Here is a 21,982-nt window from a genome sequence, read left to right on the forward strand (position 1 = left end):
TGTTTGTATTTTTATACTTATAACAACTACTTAAGGAGCTACAATGCAAAGAGTTTTCCCACTTAATAATAAAAAATAAACTGCACCGCTCACTGGCGCTTAGTTTGTGAACTTGGGAAAAATTTCAAGTTTGAGTGATTCCTGCAAGGCTTCAGTCTTGTATCTTGTAGGTAACATGTAGATTGGTTTGCATTTGGCACATAATGTACTTATTTTCTTTACCAGTATATGAACTTAGACTTGATGGTTATCCTAGAATCCCTGCTTTTTTATGAGTCAAACATGTGACCAGCAGATTCTACACAGACTTTTGCAGCAAGTGCTTTAACCAGTTGAGCTCTCATACAAATCTTACTGCCGTGGATGTTTGAGTATAGATAGTTCTCTGCAGGAGGTGATTCAGCCCCTCAGCTCTCATACCAGTGGATAAACATTGTGAGTAGTAAAAGCTAGTAAGATAGCTTAAGTGGGTTCATGTTCCTAGTGTCCTAATTTGTGGATAAAATGAAGGTCACATGTTTAAATTGTTTTACAACCATCTATCTTTTTATGATCAGTAAACTGATTACAACTAAATTGGACAATAATGTCTTTCATCTAGAATAGAGGAAATCACCAGAGCTTGAATTAGGCACGCAAATTGGGTTACATGAGGGTGCTCAGATGTAAGGAACAAGATACCAGTAGAAATAGTTTTAACAGAAAAGGTGTTAACCTCCCGTCAGCTTCTCCATGCGAGACTGTTATAACCACTGGGGCTGTCGTAAGACTGCACTATGAAACTGTGCTCCTCAATGTGAGATTAACATCCAGGTGAGTGATTAGGGATTCAAGCACCTGTCCTGCTTAAAATGTGGTTCTCTCAGCCCAGGGAAAGTTGGTAAAATGTGTCCCTTTAAAATAAAGCATACATTCTGCTTGTATCACCAGCTGTGATTGCTGTACCAGTTTTTATATTTCTCATTTGGAGTAAATATGCAACTTCTAGGCAGGATTATGCATGTAAAAGGTTTCATAAGCTGACTTACTGTAGTTATCCTCTTCAGGTGTAAAGATGTGCATGCTATGCTGTTAGACCTTTTTTCTAGGTTTGTGTTGAGTACATGTCTCCATGCAACTCACAGATTCGAAATACTCACCACCATTGGAAAGAACATCCTGCATACCTCCAACAAAGGGCAGATATGCTATAGCCAGCCTAAACATTGCAGCTGACAGCACTTGCCACCCCAATACACCGGCACAAACAAACATCCAGCGGAGCACATTGGACTGCGCATCATCCTTAGGCCAAAGCTGAAATATGCCACACTGCCAATAACACCCAGACTACACCACTGATCACTGGTTAAAGGGTGTAGTACCCCCATCAGACCTATGCTCAAAGTTATACCCCACAGCCCATTGGTCATAGCATTCACCTGACTCCTCCCCTGAACAGAGGTAGACCAGAAAACACCCACAATTCATCAAAGATAACTCAGGCTGTGGTCTACAGTGAAATCCCCATAATCACGTGCTAAGTTGTTTCCCGACTGCTGACAGTGTTAAGAGATCATATTAATGGCAAACTGCACTTAGCAGATACAAAACATATCCTCAGGTGTTTAGGTGCTGCTAGAGGCGAGAAACAACTGAAGCTACAGGCAACAGGAGCCCAAACCTGTAGAAGTTAAAAGGAATGGGCTGCTGATGGGTGACAGGGAGGCCCGATTGTGAGGTCTGAACTTCCCTGATATTGGACTGTAGTTGTTAGATTGGCACCCTAAAAATCCTCTGCACAGGTGTGTGCTCACCTCACTGCAGACTTCTTTTGTCTCTGAAACCTGTGCGTATTAATAGATATTTAACCCGAAGGATAACTGCAGTTTAAGAACTAAGCCTATAACATCAGTGTTACATGGGATAGCTCTGCTTTGCAAGGCGTGTGCCTTTAATGTCTGTGTAGTCTGAGAGACAGTGCAGCAGGAACCTGAGCATGTGAAAAAAGTATAACGTTACGGATGCATCTGCTAAGTGATTCTGAGACAGTAAACTAAGCTCAAAGATGGTTCTACTATTTGAGAACTGAGCCTGTAAATTCTGTGTAGCTGCAGAAATAGTTCTATTGCATGATGTGTAAGCCTACAAGATCTGTGGTGGGAAATAAAAGAAGTTGGTGGTGCTGTGAAGGAACATGCTATATATGTTGAAGGAACATGCTATATACATTTGATTCAAGGTTTTTGGCAGCGACAAAATACCTCAAACACTCCTAAGAAGGAAGAATTAGTCTTGGGCACATCACAAAAGTACTGGGATATCTGCTAGCAATTTCTAGCTGCAGATCCATAACTTAGAATATCCCCTAGGCTTCAGGCCTTATCTGGAAAAATCTTTAGCAATACCACTGCATGCTGTTAGGTGGCATCAGACCGTTGTTTTCCAAGCTGAATGTGACTTGAGCAGTACTTGTACTGGCGCCACCCCAGCGCGCTGACATCCGTTCCTTTCTTTACACACCAGCAGCACAGATCCAAAAGAGCTACTGCAGTAAATTTGTGGCCTATTGTTAGACACGTTTGTTGACTTTTTCTTTTTTAGCATTATTCTTCCAGTGTGCTAGTGATGCTCCTAAGAAGCCAGAGGGTTTTAAACCAAGCAGGGCCTGTCACAGGCAAATATATGTGATGGACCTCCATCTGGAGCGGGAGACAAAGTTTCTGATGGACCGGCATAGGAAGCTCTGCAATCACTCCAGCTTCCGATCACGTGGAATATCCCAAGCCCCTCTTGTAGTGGTTCCTTTTGGTCATCGTCACGGTCGGAGTCATCTTCGGTTAAGTCCCACAAATCTAGGAACTCCAAAAAGTCTAAATGCTTTTAGACTTTGCTGCACTGGTCCAGGTCATCAGACGCGATGCGGGAACAATGCTGCAAGTGGAGGCACTGCTTCCACACTCCATCACTCAGTCTGTGGTGCTTGAGCCTGGGTCCTATTTGTACCTCCTTGAATTTCCGGGAGCCGGAGCAACCCCTGCCCACCTCAGGAGTTGTATGAGGCCATGCTCCTTATATTTGAGCAGCCTTAACCCTCTGGAGGACATTCGGGCCCTATGGATCCGGGAGTTACCCGGCGGGTTCACCTTCTGCGCCAGTCACGCCTTCTATATTCGTGCCGACTCCTGGTGCAAATGTATGACCTTTGCTGGGGTTTGGCCACATGGCGTTTTTTCCGACCCCGCCAACGTACTGTACTGTGCCCATAGTCATTCCCAGCTCTGATACAGAGCCGTACCAGCATCACACCAGTGCCAACCTTCTGGGCCGGAGACAGTGTCTCCTTTCTTCGACAGGCCCTGTGGGGATTTTTGCAGGAGTAGATCTGGGGATCCTTACTGCTATCCTCATCCCCATAAAGACCCTTTGTCCCAATTGGATGATGATAACTGATATGAGCAGCTGACAAGGGCCGGATCCTAGGCACCTCACCAGACACTGGCCTGGTCTCTCCTCCTAGTGTGTCTACAGAGGAAGGGGTATCCTTTGCTATAGTGGTGAAGAACGGTGGCTGAGGTCCGTGATCTCCTGTACCCACCATGGAAGGGAAGACCAATGTCTTGACGGAGATGCTGCAGTTTGGGGTTTGTCAAACAGAACTCATACTGCCCTTTAATGAAGCCCTCTCGGTCATCCTGCTCAGGTTCTGGGCCAATCTCTGTACCGCCAACCTCGTGCACCTGACGTTCACATGTTTCCACCGCTCCACTCCTGATAACCTACCTTTCCTCACCCAGCACCCTACCCCTTGAGAGCCTTGTGGTGTAAGCCTCATCTTCAAAAGTGAATCCCAGCGTGTTCCCTACCACTCCACCAGATAGGGAATCCAAGAGGCTGTATACCTTCAGGAAGAGGATTTTCTCTTCGACTAGACTTATACCGGGGTATGTGAACACCACGTGTCTCTTGGACAGATATAGCCATACTGGGTGGGACTCAGTTGGCACTAGTGCTGCCTATGGTCTTGGAGGCCCGAGCCATCCTGAACCAGGCAACCGCTGATGGCGGGTGTGAAGCTAAGTTCACCATCAGATGCGGGCTGAACATGACTGAATCACTGGGCAGGGCCATTGCTTAATCGGTGGTCCTCCTCGGTCGCGCCTTGCTGAGGTGAACTGGCTTTTTGGGGGATGTCCAAGCACCTCTTATGTACATGCCCTTCGATGGCACTCACCTGTTCAGCAACAGAGCAGATTCAGTGATTGAGTCCTTTTAGGAGAATAGAGTCACTCCCGGTCTTTGGCACTCGCTATGGACCCTTACCAGCTACACTCTCCTTTTGCGCCTTCTGTTGCTACTGTAGGAGATACCAGCTGCGTCCTTTCCAGCAGAGCCACTGTGACCAATAGACTTACAAGCATTTTCGTGGCCGCAGGCGCGAATCCCACAAGTGTTGTGGGAACCAAGGCCAGAGATCTGCTCAGTCTGCCACAACCCACACCATCAGCAGCCTCAAAAACGCCTTTAGTATGTCCTTACAACAACACAGGCACCATGTTCGAGGCAAGATCAGACACAACCTGCACCAGTGGCAAGCCTTAATTTCAGACAAGTAGGTGCTCCAAATTGTCCAACAGGACTACATCCTTCCTCTCCTAGAAACCCTGCCTCTCCTGCAACCATCTTCCGACTGGTTTGCAAATGACAGTACTCCTTGTTGCACCAGGACATGCAGGCTCTTTTGGCTTAAGGTGCTGGAATTAGAAGTTCTTGCCACTTTCTGGTGCCAAAGAACGACAGAGACCTCTTCTCTGTCTTAGATCTGCAGCCTCTCAGATACTTCCTGAGAAAGGAGAAATTCAAGATGCTAAAGCGTGCTTAGGTCCCGACTGTTAGACCCTGAAAGCCTGGATGCTAGCATTGGACCTGCAGGGCGCCTATTTTTGTATGTCCGTTCTACAAGCCCATCGGCTTTACCTGCAGTTCGTGGTCGGAAAGGAGCGTTTCCAGTGTGCCCTGCTCCCCAGGGCCCCTCAGTGTTCACAAAGGTGAGGTTGATAGTTTCTGCACATCTGCAGAGTCGGGAGTATCAGTCTTTCTCTACCTCGCCGACTGGCAGCTGAAGGCGGACTCACCAATGGCGGTTGTCACCCACCTCCAGGCAACAGACCTCCTACATTCGATGTGCTTCATGATCAGCGTACCAAAGTCACACCGGACTCCTTCTCAGACGCTCCCTTTCATCAGAGCCTGTCTTAACTCGGTGCAATAGCACATTGGAATGTTGAGTGCTCCATTGAAGACAATGAAGTACTCTGGGCTTCTAATGGCTAGTAGAAGCCCGTAGCTTCAACATTCTAATGTTTCGTTTCATAGCTGTTGCTGTGAACAAAGGCCTCACAGGGCCTGAGGGGATTTCAACCCCCTCAGGCTCCATGAGGCCTTTGTTTAATTAGAACATTCTGCCCTAATGGCGCGGAATATTCAAATAGCATTACTGCCCGCCGTAGCTGGGCTATACCGGCCAGTACTTGCTCGCTCCCTTCAGCTAGGGCCTTTAACGCTGGAGCAGGCCTTTAATAGCTGGTATAGTCCACTATGGCTGTCTATAAGGCTATATTCCACTAGAGTCAAAGCTGCATTTACTGTTTTAGCTCATGTAGTTCCTGTTCTGAACTTTGGTCAAGCTGCTACATAGGCATCCTTGCGCATGTTCACCAAGCACTACTGCCTTGACAGGCCAGTTGTGATAGGCAGTTTGCCCATTCTGTCCTCTAGGACACTTGATCTGAGCCAGTTCGCAAGCCCACCTGCCCGGGAAGGTATTGTTTTGGTATCTATTCTAAGGTAAGGAGTCTAGCTAGAAGTATCTACCAGATGAACAAGTTACTTACTTTCAGTAAAGCCTTATCTGGTAGAGACTGTCTAGAAGCAGATCTCTTACTGACACTTCAATATTCTGCAAACTGGATTTTTCCCTCTAAAAAGGTGCTTGTAGGCTCTTACAGTCTGCCACTGTTCAATCAGCCGTCTGCCGTGGCTCAATGCTCTGGTGCAGAAAGAGTAACGTGAGAAACTGATGTAATTGCGCTGGGGTTACGCCTATACAGTACCTAATTTGAGCCGGTGCTTGGCATCAGCACTTCATTTTCAACACTACCGCTTGTGACTATCTGCCACAAGGTGGTGCTACCTGGCTAATTTAGAGGTGCCTCCAACAGTAGTAAATTATTAAATCATTTTACATAAAAAATAACTATTACCTGCCTCTCAGGCAATTCTAATAGCTTTGGAGGCCTGAAATAGTCAGATTTGCCACACTTGTAGGAGTCTGATGGTTAGTAGTTGTGTTATGATCATTGGCAGCCTGGCAGGAGAAATGTATGGTGCACGCTGCAGTGGCCTCCTGACGAGCGCTGGCTCGTTTTTGTTTTTACAAATTGAGCACTGCTAAGCCCTGCGCACGCCACATCCAGCACAGGCGATGGCTGCAACGCTTGCAAAGCTGTTAGAAACCACCTACTGGTGTGCAGGAGTAAAGCTCATGATTTTCCGGATCCAATCTGACTCCTGGGGATAGTCTGAGGTCAGAAATCTACAGCTAGATAGTCTTTAGCAGGTAAGGCGTTACCGAAGGTAAGTAGCCTGTACATTAATAATGCCATCTCTAGACTCATTGTGAAACCAATTAGTTATTTGACAGCTTACTTGTAAGTTGTGCTGTAAATTGTTCCATTCAGACCTTGAATTATGTAATCGACCTAAGCAGTCAACTAAATAAATGGAAACTTTTTTTGTTATAATGAAAATAGTGCACAGAGGTGTCCACTATATTTTTGAATATGTCACACTACACAGTAATCTATTAAAGCTTAGCAATTTCCTCAGGCATTAGCAAATTAGATGCGTGTTAAACACTGCTGTGTCACAAGGTCCCTTCCTAATGCAAAACTTCAAGAAAGTGCTCCAATACAACTCAAGACTTAACTTAACATCTTATCCAAATCCCTCAAGAGCCAAACGCTGCTAGAAATTATTTTACCATATTCACTGACGAGCCTATTATCTGACAAAACATGTTAACTTCTAAAAAAAAAAATAGTCTGTATCTTCTTATGTCCATCTTTCATCTTAGTCCTTTATGTTTGTAGTCCATAATCAAATAAAAGAGAAGTTTACTTTAGCCCCAAATTATTAAACAAGCATGTTAGCCTGCAACCTTATACACTTTTCTATTTTTTCGCAATTGTATTAGATCTAAAAAAAAAAAAACATACTGCAACACCAAAGCACTACAAGAAATAATAATCAGTCTTCTAGTTTTCAATAGCGAGTACCTATGTTAATCATCTAAGATGCCTTTTGTCTGAACAGTTAAACAACAAATACATTTAATCCAGTATATTTAGCCTGAAGCTTAAAAGTCCAGCCCTAGTTTAGTGTTTTGGCGGTTGAGCTTGAATACTTTTTTTTTTTACAATGACATTTCTTTGGCATTGTAAATGTAAATGTAAATGTGTTGGACTTGTAAAGCGCACAGCTGCCCGTAAGCGTCCCAGCGCTGGAGACTGCTGGGGAACCCGTCCTGGCTATCCCTGTGAGATGGCCCCTACTGGGTATCTCCAAGGTGAAACCAGGCATCCCCGGCGTCTGTGGGGGGCCGTTGTAGAGATGAGGCAAGCTTAATGCCCAGAGTTGCCGAGTGTGATCCCTGGTTAGAGTAGGCACCGAGGCGAGAATTGTCGAGTCCGCTGACCCTGGTCCAAGACCCGGCCGTGTCGGGAATTGAACCCTGGTCCCGGGCCGTTCTCTGCTTCCGGGTTGCCGCCTCTAACCAGTGAGCCACACCACTCCACTATATATCAAATGTTAACATCCACAGAAACAAGTTAGGTATTGTGACCCATTAGTGCCCTAACTTGAATTACGCTTGTATAAGTAAACCATACTCAATACATAATCCTCCCACAAGCCATGTTTGCTGAAATGGTAGCTTATGGACCACACCGCCCTGCTGGCCCTGAAGTCCCTTTCAATAAGGAGTGGGCACCTACTTATGCTGGGAGAGGACTCCTTTGGTGCCATAGACATTAATTGGGTCTATATAAACTAGGATGAGGAGGAGGGAAAGGTGGGTGAAGATTGGAAAGTTAAGGGAAAGTACAAGAGTAAGAAAATGGGCCTGGGGGCATCGTGCCCTGTTTGGGGTAGCGGAAGCATACAACAATGTCCATAGAAGTATCATTTTATAAAATGCATAAACAATTACACAATGCTTTGATAATATATCGCAATGCACATGAAGCAGATAAAAAAAATGACATAAAATTGCACACAAAGCTTATTCAAAATTATGACCTAAAAAACATTAATGAAGAAATGTACAGTTTTATACATAATATGCAGCATATACAAAGTGAGTGCTCAGTGTGTTAAGTGAACACGCGATGCTCGAAAAACCGTGTGGTTCGCACAATAATGGTTATCACAAAAGAAAAGAACGAATAGAACATAATAATTACACTATGTGCAGAAAATCGTTTCTAAGAGGATAAAAGTTCCTGATTATTCCTAAATGTTAAGTCAAAGAAAAGTTTTTTACAGCTGGGGACCTCATAATTTGGCAGGGCATTATCAGGACAAGAAAGTATTGAGCACGGAACTGCACAAAGGGGGGAAAAGGAGTTAAAATCCAGAACTAGTCATCATTGAGTATTGGTTGTAGCCGAGGTAACTGAGAGGTCAGTTCAATAGGTACGTACAAGATAAAAAGAATATGAACATTCATGATAGAATGAAATCTAACCTATTTCAAGGAGTAAAAAACACATGAGGGTGTGCATGCAGTGACAGACTAGAAATGAAAAGGGGAGAACTCGCGCCTAAATCTTGAAGCCACCTGGTCCTAAAAAATCTATATAAGTATAGTAAGTAAAAGAAAAAAACGATCATGGTGGCAGAGGAAAATGCCAGACTGCCTACATTGTTACCTACAGAATGTTGTATAGGCAGGCAATTAGTTGAATCCAGAAACTTCAATTGAGTTCAATGGCAAGCTAGGAATGTATCCAGAAAGTGTAAGGTACAAGAGTAATGATGGAGACTACAGGGAAAACTAGATCCCTCATGCATCGCAGTAGCATGACGGCAGTAAAGAAACTATTTAAATCACACTTTGCATAATGTTGTAGTTCTACGCTCTGAAAGCATACATGGAGCAGCATCTAGAGGCCTTGGAGATGCCCATTTTAACCTATTTAAATTTTTTCTGATAATGTTCCTCTAGATTGCCTGATATTGTTCTCGTGTTTGACACATTGTTAATGACCGCCCAAAGTTTGGTCTGTTAACAATTCTTTCATACAAAAGCACAATGATCCATATATTAAGAAAACTGATACATTCATAAAAGGGTAGAATTTTAAAATATTGTATATTTGGTGGCTGGGAAGTGCAGCAGGTGACCACCTGTAGCTGTCCTTGCCTCCTTCTACTAACTGAATGGGATTTCCTTTTCTAAAGGAGGCTGTAGTTTTGTTTGTGTTTTGTTACTTGCGTTTATTTTGCTAACATCCAGAATCTATTTATCTAATGTTTAGTATTCCTAAATTGACTTTGTCTGGCTTCTAGATATGCTGCCAAAAGTTGACTCTATGGCTCCCAGAAATGTTGCCTGTTTAATCTTTCTGTAAAGTCTAGATATGTGCCCTCCTAAAAATATGAAACAATCAGTTGCCAACAATCTGCCTAAACTTTCAGGTAACTCGAAAGGACTCGAGAGCAGCTTGTCATCTGCTGATCAGACCTCCCCAAAATGAGGCCCTGTGTTTGGCCAAATCTTTCACAATGAGATCCATTGGGGAACACTAATATATCTTCTGTTGATAGCTGTCATTACCATGTGGCCCTGTGTTTCACTAAAATTGGCTATGCTCCACTTCCTCGCATGGCACAATCTTGTTCCCCGGAGGATAAACCTTGCCAACCACCAAAACCTGCAATATGCTCCGAAGTAAAACCATGTTTACTCCGTTTATATGTCGACCTCATAAGTCTGGTCAACGTTTTCCTTGTACCATCTTAGTCTAATGGATGCACCAAGGGCTTGTGCTTGATGCTTGTTCAGGGCGTGAGCTTGGTTTGGCATAGACAAACATCTTCAAGCAGTCTATGGCCCAAAGCAAAGCTACATGTTTTCTCTCTCTTTTGTTGAATAACGTCCTTCAACAAACCAGTTCATGTGGCAAATAGATCAGTATTTTTGTGTTCATCTGCATACTGCGACAAGACCGCTGCAAGACCTAACATACAATTTTTCCACAGCAACTATTGCAACAAATCAGAAAATGGAATTCTCTGGTTCCGTTAGACCATCCTTGTACATTTGAACCATTAAAGCAGAAAGTCAATACTTGATACTCAGAGGCATGCTACCGAATTTATGCCCAACAGGAGTCAAATTACTTATCAGTGCAATTTTGGAAAACCCATCATACATCTTAAATTAGTCTTTGAAAAGGTATATATACTTGGAAATAATTACTTTCACAATAGGCTGTCATCCACCAACACCTGCTGTGACAAGACAAGCACTCAGTATATCTTCAAATCAACTTGGTGCTTCCTCGTCAAAACCAAGTCTAAATGAGAAGAAATACTAGAATCAGTTTCTTCGGTTCATTCTTAAAAGTGAATCTTTCCTTTACTTTTTGGGAGGAAGGATAAAAACACATTGCGGTTTGATTTTTCAAAAAGTGCTCTTTTTAATGAAGAGGGGATCTATTCTCTGATTGGTTAGCTTTCAGGCCCCGCTAAAGTGAGGGGGTTCATCACTTTGGTAGTGCCTGTTTGTGCTTCTTAGTGCTATTTGTTTGTCGAGTCCCTCAGATTGCATACTCTTTCCCTCCAACAACAGTGTGATTGCTATGGAGATGTTTTTTGCACCTGAATAGCACCCTATGAGTGAAATGAAAAAAGGTTTCCCCTACTCAAGTTTGTATTATGCATGTTAAATTTCATTATGTTCAAAATATTTAGAACAATTGAAATATTTATGTGAATGAATCCAGTTAAATATATTGCAATGAGGTAGCTTTCAAATTAATTCCCATATTAACCTGCAGCACTCAACCTGTGTCAGATTAAATCTCTTTTGCAAAAGGTGGAATTGTTTTAGAATCATCTTGCATAAATTCCAAAAACTGTAATCAATGTGCTTTGAGTAGGTTCCAAAATCCAGAACTGTGGATAGTTTTCATTCCCACTCCCAAAGATGATTTTTTAGGTAGCATCCTAAGATGAATTGTTTAGATTCTATTTTGTTTTCCTTTTCCCACGAAGCTTAGGGGTTTGTGGCTTACACCATTTATTATCAATCACCATCGAAGATATTCATTATTTTATGAAATTCTGAAATTGTTTCTACCAAGCAATTTTTATAGCAAATCATTTTTGTTTTATTGATTTGCAATATGTTTAATGAAGATGCTCAACATTGTGCTGGGTATCTCTGTGTAATGTTATCGTTTTCTTACATGGTCCAGGAAGTTAAAGCTGATCTATCTCCAGAACCGGCATTGGAATCAGAATCACATAATTTACAGAATAGTTCCATTGCTGCAGAAACCACTGGCGATCCTGATGTAGACAAAAAGATAAAGAATCTCAAGAAGGTGAGATATTTTTTTTTTTTTACTTACATTATAATACCCTATTGGATACGGATCAGAAAATGTCCTTCCCTGGATAGAAAAGCAACAAGCATTGGCATAGCCAATAGGTTTTGGCTTTGGGACCTTATAAGTATTTAGTTATGCAGCACAGTATACTTGGTGCAACAACATCAACTGTTGCATGGCTAAACACTTATAAGGTCCCAGAGGCAAGACCTGTTGACTATACCAATGCTTGTTTTAATTGAGTGTGTGGTAAGTTAGATTTTTTTTAGAGACACTGGCGAAAAAGGCATGATGGAGACGTGGAAGGAAGAACACATGCAACGAGAGAGGATGGATGAATGAGAGGTGGCGGCTGAATAATGGGTAGGGGGTTAGAATCGTGGAAGAAATGTGAACTGAAGTAAGGATGATGGATTCAGGAGAGAAGTAAGGTTGATGTTTAGATGAGCAAAATAAGAATGATGATGGGTTGATTGATACATAGAAGTAAGGATGGAAGGGGAGAATAAGAGATGAAGAAGTGGGAGTAGAGAAGGGATGATGAAGAGGTGCACAGATGAAAAGGATTGGTGGATGTGTGAAGGTGTGATGGGTGGATGAAAAGAAGGGATGCCTCACGTCACTGTCTTTTGGCATAGAGTTCAAAGTGGGCATATTATATTTATCTGACTACATTCTTGCATCCAGTCCAGGTGTTTTGCTTTGTCTTTTGGTATTTGTTGTTCTGTTAAACAGGACTACAAGTCCCAGAATGTAAGGCAAAGACAAGACCTGACTGACTCCCACATGCATGTTGTACCCGGGAAACATGAGAGGTCTGGAATATGTGTAAGAAATATTCTGTAATTTGCGTCTACGCTAGCTCGAGTATCTTTAGGTATTGCAATAAAACATGTTGTCATAATACATGGTATGGTATCTCATCGTACTATATTGCATTTGGGGATCTGGTGTCCTAGCATCGTTCCAGAGGTAGGAAGAAGAACTGTCAAGCGGTCCAGCTTCACTGCGCAGACCGAGCCCTTGTAGCTGACATCCGGGAGAAAGGATCTATGTGTCAGCCGCCCTGGCTGGACCTCACTGGCGCTCTACGTTATGAAATGAAGCTGCGTGTGTGTGTGGTGCATTGGCAGCACCGACGAGCATGCAGGGCTCAAATCTAGACTAATGAAGCAGTGTGTCCGCGGCAGTTCGCTCCGAAGCCCGGGCGATGAATTCAAGGAGAAAGGAGCTGCGTCCGGTCCCAGGGATCCAGTCTTGGAGCCGTGGAGTAGAAGCCGCCGAAATCAAGGAAAAGAGCAGTGTCAGGAACTGGTGCACAGCGCACCCCTTACATCTCCGTTTACCCGTCCTCAGCTGGGATAAGAGAACCCATTTCCCAAGCAGCACCCAGGCGTTAACTCCATATGAAGAGGGCATGCCAGTCAATGGCTTAATTTATAGAGCACGCTTGCCAGGGTTGTACTCCAATAATTGGTTACTTGGGACTAAGGATGCTGCATGGCGTCTTCACTAACGAGGCTGCGAGGCACTGTAATGCTTTTCTTTTCACTAGCTAAAGAATTTTGGGAACTGTAGTCCAGGTTAATTTTAGTTGCGCGACTTGAACAGAAGCCCTGAAAAAAACTGCTTGCAAATGAAACATCGAGGACTCTCATGACTTCCTTGCCGAGATTGGGTCAGAAGGGAACTTTACCCAGAGGCGCATGCCATGTATATTAAATGCCAGGCAGCCTCTCAAATAAGATGCCACAAGGACTTACGAAGGGCGTTTGAGAAGGTTTGATAATGGGTGCTACAGCGTCGCCGACGGTCCAAGCACCAGTAAACGGAGCAACAACGTTAGAAAGGTCCTTGGAATGAGCGTAGACTGTGCCCATGCATGCGTAGCTTCACCATGGCTGGTGCGTTGCATTCTGGGACTTGTCGTCCTGTTTTCAAATGGGATCAAAAGAGTGCAATATAGAAACCTGGTCTGGATGAACTACTATTTCATGGATCTAGGAACATTGAGCACTATCTGAGCATAATAGTCTGCGAGTATTCAATATTAGGCACAAAGACACCGATAAGCCTCCAAAAGATGAGCGAGCCACAAGGCTTTAATGAAAGGACGCAAACTCGCCAACCAGGCCATGCTAACAAGTGCAACTACATGGAAGAGAGTACGACAAAAGCCGAGGGACCGGTGCCTGCCAAAGCTCACGGAGTGGCACGCGCAGCACCTCAACTCGGGTGGTCCAGCTAGCATGCCGTCATACTTCCACAAACCTTTGTTAAAATGTGCACAATTGAAAGGACCCTGAGCACTTTCAAAATTCTGCTCACGGCTGCAAATAAAGCTAGTTCGATTTTCCCAAAAATCAAAAAAAAAAAAAAAAAAAAGTGCTCCTCGTGTGGCAGGGAGCGAGGAAGGGGCCTGCGCCGGTTTCCCTTGCGTGAGCGAGCAGGAACCATTTGTCAAAGCTCGCTCCCGCAAGGGAATAGCCAAACGTGCACGCGTTGCCATTGAAAGAAATGGAACATTGTGCACGTTTTTGGCTGAAAAGCCGAAGCGATTGCTAAAGGTCTTTTGCCTATGCAGCGCATGCGCGCTGCTTAGGCAGACCTAAAAACGAATGGCTGAATAATGACCCCCTCTAAACAAAGTGCTGGACCTTCTCTGCTTCACTTCTCTTTTGCTGCACCAACAATTGAAATTATTTTCCCTGTATTTTCTGTCCCAAAGCTAAGTGCTATAGCTAAAACTGCTGAAAGAGCCAGCCATTCAGATTTTTCTACTAAAACCACAAATGTGTTTCTATTTGTGGAACCATAAGACGCCTTCAAAGCTACAGATTTTGAAATCCCAAAACACATCTTCTAAATTTCTGATGCTTAATGAAATGTATAATTACCAGAGTCAAATTACAAGGAAGGTCCTCCTTCCACCATTAGTTGGTATTTAGCCCTCTTTAAAGTGTGCTTTCTCGGTATGTCTCCTAAGAATTAATAGGTTCTATAAGGTTCAATTTCAGGCAAAAATGAAGGCAAGATGGAAATATAGCAAGCTTTAGAAAAACCATCGGATGAATGAAGGCTGAGATATCCCCAACTCAGTGAAAGCTCATGTTGGCAAAATGCACTTATGATTAAACTCTCTTGATTATCATAAAAATTTGCACTTAACATCATACGAATACTGGGCCCAGACAGTAAGCCAAAGGTGCAAAATAAATGTTTTCCACTGTCTTAAAAGTTATCCACTAAAATGAATTGTAATAATGTTTGCACATGCCTTTACACTAGGAAGTTTTTTTTTTTCCAAACAAGGGAAAGGGGGTACAGACGTCAGTTTACAATTGTTACCATTTGCTAAGTTGGAAGAGAAACGGGGGAAGAGGTTGATGGAACAGGATGAGTATGAAAGAATATAGAGTGGCAGGGAGGAGAAATGTAAGTGTCAGGTTAGATTGGAGTGGTATTATAAAATATTGGTATTATAAAATATGTACTAAATGTGAAAAAACCTTAATGGCATGGATCAAGTTGCACAGCAAAGGGGCTGATGGCAGAAAGCAGGAAAAGGGCAAACATTCATAAAGATAGCTTTAAGATTCAGTGGATATCCTTCCCCCAATGGCAGTAAGTAGAGGAGCCAGAGGAAAGGTGAGGAGGTAGAAGGGGTGGGGAGAGCAAGAGAGCAAAAGGGCTAACTATGGATGACTATTGATGGTCTCTTGGAGAGGAGCCCTGGACCATGAAATGGGGGTACAGTGAATGGAGCCCATTAAATGCTTTTTCAGTTTTATTCAGGAGCTCTAGGAGTCTTAGAACAGGAAGGAAGGTGGTGGAGTGTCTGAAAGATGTTTCTCCCAATGAGTGTAATTGTACATAGAATTAATCAGCAAATCCACAGTGCTTCATCTAAGCTTTTTGCCGAGGTTCACCCACATAATTGGGTCACATGTTTACAAAATGTACATAAAATGTAAAACTCTACCACTTTAGGTTTTTTTGGCCCGTGTTTCAGTCAGCTAAGAAAATGGTGGCATTATGTGATTTGTGGCCAACATCTAGACGAGAGAAATCGAAAATAAATTGGAGCCAAGACATGGAGGGTATGATTACGATGTCAGGCAAACTCACTTCCGCCTGACCCTGTTGCAGTCTCAGGACTGACCCACCTCTGGGCGGTGGTCCAACACCGCAATTACAATGTGACCGCACATGGTGCAGTTGCATACTCCCAGTTCTCTATGGGAGCTTGGTCTGTGTTGTGTTGCTTACTTATTGTACTGTTCCTTTAATCTTACACATTCTAGTTATGTCATTGCTGAATGTAGAATGTTATACATGTCACCTTGATGTGCATCCTTTGTAAAGGGCAGTTATTCCTTGATGCTGATCTTGCTGGATTACTTGTACTGTGCTCTTCGACTGAATAAAGGATTTACCTCAATATCCTTGAATTTATCTTCATTTCACTGGCGACGGGATTCGAAGAGCAGAACCTACGTGGATTATTAACTTAAACCATATGTGGATATTTTTTTTTTGGTTCTATCTCGAGTGGACTAGGAAGGACTTTGACAACTATCTACTTTGGTAAATATACTATTATTTCATTAGCGATTTTATTTTTTGAATCAACTGATGAGTGCTTGAGCCTGTTTGAACTATTTTTTAGCGCTGTCTTTTTCACAAAATTGTAAGCGCTTTGAATACCAAACTGAACTTTAATCATAATTATTTAAGTGACTTTTACCTCTGTGGAGTTAAACTGTTATTGCTAATCAATTTTCGAGTGGAATTGGATTGCTGGCGTGCCTATTCAAGGAAACGAAGCTCTTTACCGTTTTCACGTTTGCCATTAGCGCGTTACAGCTCGCACCACAGCTCGCACCACGGCTCGCACTACATTCAAAAAATAATCGCATTACCAACTCCTCGTGACTGCAGACCAACTCCTCGTGACTGCAGACATACTTCTTGAAGCTTTGTACTTTTCCGTTCCATCTTCGAAGGAATAGCTTCGGTGCTACAACGCTCTGCGCCTACAACATTACACGCATTGGTTCGGAGGTCGGAGTCTTCCGCAGGAATTGTGGGTAATCACGTGTGACGTAACACGTATTTGGCGGCCATCTTAAGTAAACCTGAAGCTATAGAGAAACAGTTACAGAAACCTTCGTGAAGACTTCAAGAGACAGCTTTAACGATCGAAAGGAAGTTTGTGTATATTTCTTTTATTACAATCTCCGCGCGTTACCATCAACGGTGATACGCACACCTTCTCCAGTTTGTCTATTATTTTAGTGTTATTTATTATAATACTGAATCTATTATTGTGAAGGCACTTTTGAACTGCTACAAGTGTATTATATGTTTACTTACTTGCACTGGCATTCTTACTGTTAATATTTAAAGTACTTAATCCAGCATTACTTAACATTTTTTTTTAAAAATTATTGTTGTATTAGGTTTATTGTATAATGACTCAACCTAATTACAACATCAGTCCTCCTCAGGCATTCTGGGTTTCTGGCAGTGAACCTCCACTCAAGTGGTTGGAATGGAAGCCTTATTTCTGTAATTATATAGATGCATTAGATGAGGATGGAAAAATGTCTCATGCTAAAAAAAAAGAGACTTCTTCTTCATTCCTTAGGTCCTGTTGGGCTAAAGGTATATGAAACTATGACTAAACCCTCCTTTCCAGGAGATTTGAATGTTTATATGTTAGCGCTTTTACATTTAGATACTTACTTTGCTCCTAAAGTGTGTATTGGCGTAACAAGATACCATTTTTTTTCAAGGAAACAAACTAAAGATGAAAATATTGACCATTTTCTTGCTGATCTTAAAAAATTATCTTTAGATTGCAAATTTGGTGTACTACAAGAAGAATTAATTAGAGACCAAATTGTTATGCATTCTTACAATGCTTCCATACAAGATAGGTTATGGATTAATGGGGATTCTTCTTTGGATGATATTCTTGCTATTGCACGCAAAGCAGAAATGTCTGGCAGGTGCGCCAACGTTATAAAAAATGATAACAGTGCACTGATTAATGAGGTTGTTGGCAAAGTGAATGCAACTGATAAGAAGGGGTTTGGCTATAACTCAAAACAATCTTTTGGTTTTAGCAACAAATCATTTTCTACAAAACATCCTCAATCTTCTAATTCTAGACCTAAGTGTTACAGATGCAACAGTTTGGAGCATTTAGCTGACTTCAAAGGATGTCCTGGCCTGAAAGCTAAATGTACTAGTTGCGGTTTGAAAGGTCATCTAACAAAAGCATGTAATAGGAAAAAGAAGAGTAAAGTAAATTTTATAAATGACATTGATGAGGAGGAGATTTTTGAGAATGATTCGGAAGATAATTTAGTAATGAATGTACATGATAAGTTAGTTTTGAGAATAAGAGATGAGGATATGGTTAACAAACCTATTTGTTCGATGAGTATCGGTGGAGTAGATGTCAAAATCTATGCTGATTCGGGGTCACCTTATACTATTGTTAATGAAGAAATGTGGAAAGCCTCTTTTGTTCAACATGTTGGTGAGAAATTATTGCCATCAGATATCCATCCTGAAGGTTATGTGGGAGAACCTATTTCTATTCTAGGTTTTCGTTGGTTTGTTTTCAGATTCAAAGGTAGAGAATGTAGGGGAAAGCTATACATTTCAAAGAAAGGACCACCTGTTTTAAGGTGGTTCGATCAAAAACAACTTCACATTATTTTGGATCCAAACAGTAAAGAACAAGTTTTAGTAGTTGATGATAGTTCTGCTGTTACTGATGGAATTCTGCACAAATTTCCGAAGGTTTTTAGTAAAACTTTGGGGAATTTAATTGGTTTCGAGCATAAGATCATATTAAAAGATGATGCTTGTCCAAAAGTGCATAAATGTAGGAATGTTCCCATTCTGGTAAGAGATGAAGTCAGCAAAGAATTAGATAAACTTGTTTCTACTGACATTATTGAGCCGATTGAAGCGAGTGAATGGGTTTCGCCAATTGTCGTCGCGAGACGGAGCAATGGGAAAATTAGGTTGTGTGTAGATTTAAGGTATTTAAATAACAACATTGTGGTTGACAAGTTCCCACTTCCTAAAATCAATGAAATGGTTTCTAGTCTGGGTAATGCACGATGGTTTTCAACTATAGACCTATCGTCTGCATATCACCAGATTTCTCTGTGCCCTGAATCAATGAAGTTTACATCTTTTGTGACACCTTTTGGTTGCTTCCGTTATAAACGTATGCCTTTCGGTTTAGCTTCGGCGGCCGCTGTTTTCCAAAGATTAATGTATCAATTGTTTAAGGGGGAAAAAGGTATCAGATTTTTTCAAGATGACATTCTTGTTTTTGGGGATGATGAGAATGAGCATTTATCAAGATTAAACAAAGTGTTAAGTATTCTTGAGAGCAAGGGCCTTACTGTTGAACATTCTAAATGTAAATTTGCACAAAAGAGTGTAACTTATCTAGGTCATATCATTGATGCTGAAGGTGTTAAACCTAAACCTTCTTTGGTTTCAGCTATCTCTGAGGCTCCTGTTCCAACAAGTAAAGATGACATTAAGTCATTTTTAGGAATGGCTGAATTTTGTTCTAAGTATGTTCCTAGTTTTGCGAGTGTAACTTATAATATTCGACAAGTTTTGAAGAAGGGTGAGAGATTTGAATGGTCTAAGTCTTGTAATGAAGATTTCGAGAATATTAAACATGCTATTGTTCAGGCCACTGCCTTACACAGTTTCGATCCATCCTTGGAGAACATAATAACTACTGATGCTAGCAACAAGGGCCTTGGAGCTGTTTTAATGCAAATAGATGAGAAAGGGAAAGAAAATGTGATAGCTTATGCTTCTAGATCTCTGTCTCCTTGTGAAGAAAAGTACCCTATAATAGAAAGGGAAGCGTTAGCTTGTGCTTGGGCGTTAGATCATTTTAAGTCTTTCGTTTGGGGAAAAATGTGTTTATTACGCAGCGACCACAAGCCGTTAGTAAAGATCCTGACTACAGAGGGTGTGATCAATGCTTCTGCTCGTTTGGCTAGAATTTCTATGAGGTTGCAAAATTTCATTTATAAGATCGTTTATGTTCCAGGTAAAAGCAACGTTCTTGCTGATTTTCTGTCAAGGATGCCTGTAATGTTGGAAGATTGTGATAATAATGAATGGAATGAGTTACATGTAGCCTTTGTTCATGATGAGGACCTTTCAGCCTTCAACAAGGAAGAATGGAGTAGTGAATACTTGGCTGATGGATGTTTACAGAAGGTGATTTCTTACACAGTTGATGGTTGGCCAAATAAAAAGGATATGTTAGATGATGCTATTAGACCTTTTTGGGAGGTTAGGTCTGAACTCTCTATTGCACATGAGACATTACTAAGGGGTGAAAAGATCATTCCTCCCAGTGGATTACGTGAAGGAATTATAGAACTTTGCCATGAGGGCCACCCTGGTATTGTGAGGTCTAAGTCATTAGTGAAACATTTATTCTGGTGGCCTGGTTGTGATTCTCAAACGGAAAAGATTGTTAGGGATTGTGTTATTTGTGCTTCCGCAGACAAAACATTGCGTACCTTTCGTCCTCCCATGTTGGAGTGTTCTTCTCTTGAGTTTGCTTGGGAATGTGTAGCGGTGGACATTATGGGTCCTATTCAGGAACAAGATGGTTCTCATCGATTCTTAATTGTTCTTCTTGATTTATTTTCTAAATGGCCGGTGGTCAAGGTTGTAGAGAGGGCAGATACAGATTCAGTTTTGAGTTTCCTGGATGAGACTTTTGTTACAGAGGGAATCCCTTCTTGCATTCTCACCGATAATGGTGTTCAGTTTTTGTCTGTAAGAGCGAAAAGATATTTCAGCAAGCTTGGTATTAGGCATAGGACAACTTCACTTTATAATCCTGGCGGTAATGGTGTTGTTGAACGTTTTAATAGGGTGTTGAAGAATACTATTCAGCTTTCAATTGGTAATAATTTGGATTGGCCGAAACCTTTTAAGGTACAGAAAGGCGAGTCTACTTTCTCTGAACCCTTTCAAGTGGTGGAAGTTTTAAAGAATTCTGTTAAACTTAGCAATGGGAAAGTTTGGAATTTGAGTAGGGTTGCAAGGTGTAATCCAAGTTGTTTTTCTAGATCTGATAATTCTAGCACTCCTTGGAAACCAGAAGATTTGGATGTTGATAATTCTAGTGGTAATAATAAATTGGATGACAGTCCTGGAGTGGATAGCTGTTCTAGTTCGAGTGAGATTCCTAGTTCTAGTGTGGTTGTTTCTGAGAGTGACAATTTAGAGGCTTCTAGCAGTATCTCTGAAGATTCCGTTGTCATTCCCATGGAAGGAAGTTCTGTGGTTACTGGCGAGGATTCATCTTTGTTCCGCCATTCTTCAAGGAAGAGGGTGGTTCCCTTGTGGCTTAAGGATTACATCATAGATAATAAGTAGTAATTTAGGTAGTAGTTTTTTGGTTTTTATTGGTATATACCTTGTAGAAGTTTAGATCTACTTTGTGTATATTATTCCTTTGTTTCCCTTCTCTTATATTTTTTATTTTATTATTAGAAAGAGAGATGTGTTGTGTTGCTTACTTATTGTACTGTTCCTTTAATCTTACACATTCTAGTTATGTCATTGCTGAATGTAGAATGTTATACATGTCACCTTGATGTGCATCCTTTGTAAAGGGCAGTTATTCCTTGATGCTGATCTTGCTGGATTACTTGTACTGTGCTCTTCGACTGAATAAAGGATTTACCTCAATATCCTTGAATTTATCTTCATTTCAGTCTGCAGCCATAAACCGGCCGTAGCATCAGCCTCCATAGAGAAATGGGAGCATGTGTAAATCCCTGCACCGTGTAGTAGGCAACTCACTGTACCTGCCTCATGGTGCAGGGATTTACAGGGGGCACCATAGATGCTCCCCAAGCCCCAAACTGGAGTTCCCGGGGTGGAAGGTCAATGATAATTAGTCTAGACTACATTCAGTCCATCTATTTTGCCAACCATGCTTCCTCAGACAGGAACCAGCCATATGAAAATCAGCCTTGTTCCTGTTCCTCTAGGAACAGTTGAGTCTGGACTGCTGAGCGGAGTCCTCTCAGAGTGGAAACACAAGCAACCCCTGACTGGTTTTGGCCTATTTGGGCCATATCAGTAGGATGCAGCTTGAGCCCTGTGGCACATTGCGCCCAGGACCAATGTTAGGGCATGCCCATTGCACTTGGAAATCGCACCGATTTTTATATGGCACATCTCGGTCTAGGATGGCTCAATGGGCAAATAACAATGGCTATGAATGTAGCCAAGAGCAATTG

At 42.0% G+C, this 21,982-nt stretch overlaps 1 protein-coding gene across 2 annotated transcripts in view; it reads left to right on the forward strand.

Moving 5' to 3' along the window:
- The window catches only part of EIF2A (eukaryotic translation initiation factor 2A), a 247,232-nt gene that overhangs the window by 214,604 nt on the left and 10,646 nt on the right, over window positions 1-21,982 (forward strand). For both annotated transcript variants that reach the window (XM_078668056.1, XM_078668057.1), the window contains exon 12: window positions 11,523-11,651. In XM_078668056.1, the coding sequence (XP_078524182.1) occupies window positions 11,523-11,651 (129 nt within the window). The remainder of the gene's footprint in view (window positions 1-11,522; window positions 11,652-21,982) is intronic.

This window comes from Lissotriton helveticus, chromosome 11, assembly GCF_964261635.1.
Source record: "Lissotriton helveticus chromosome 11, aLisHel1.1, whole genome shotgun sequence".
Lineage (NCBI taxonomy): Eukaryota > Metazoa > Chordata > Amphibia > Caudata > Salamandridae > Lissotriton > Lissotriton helveticus.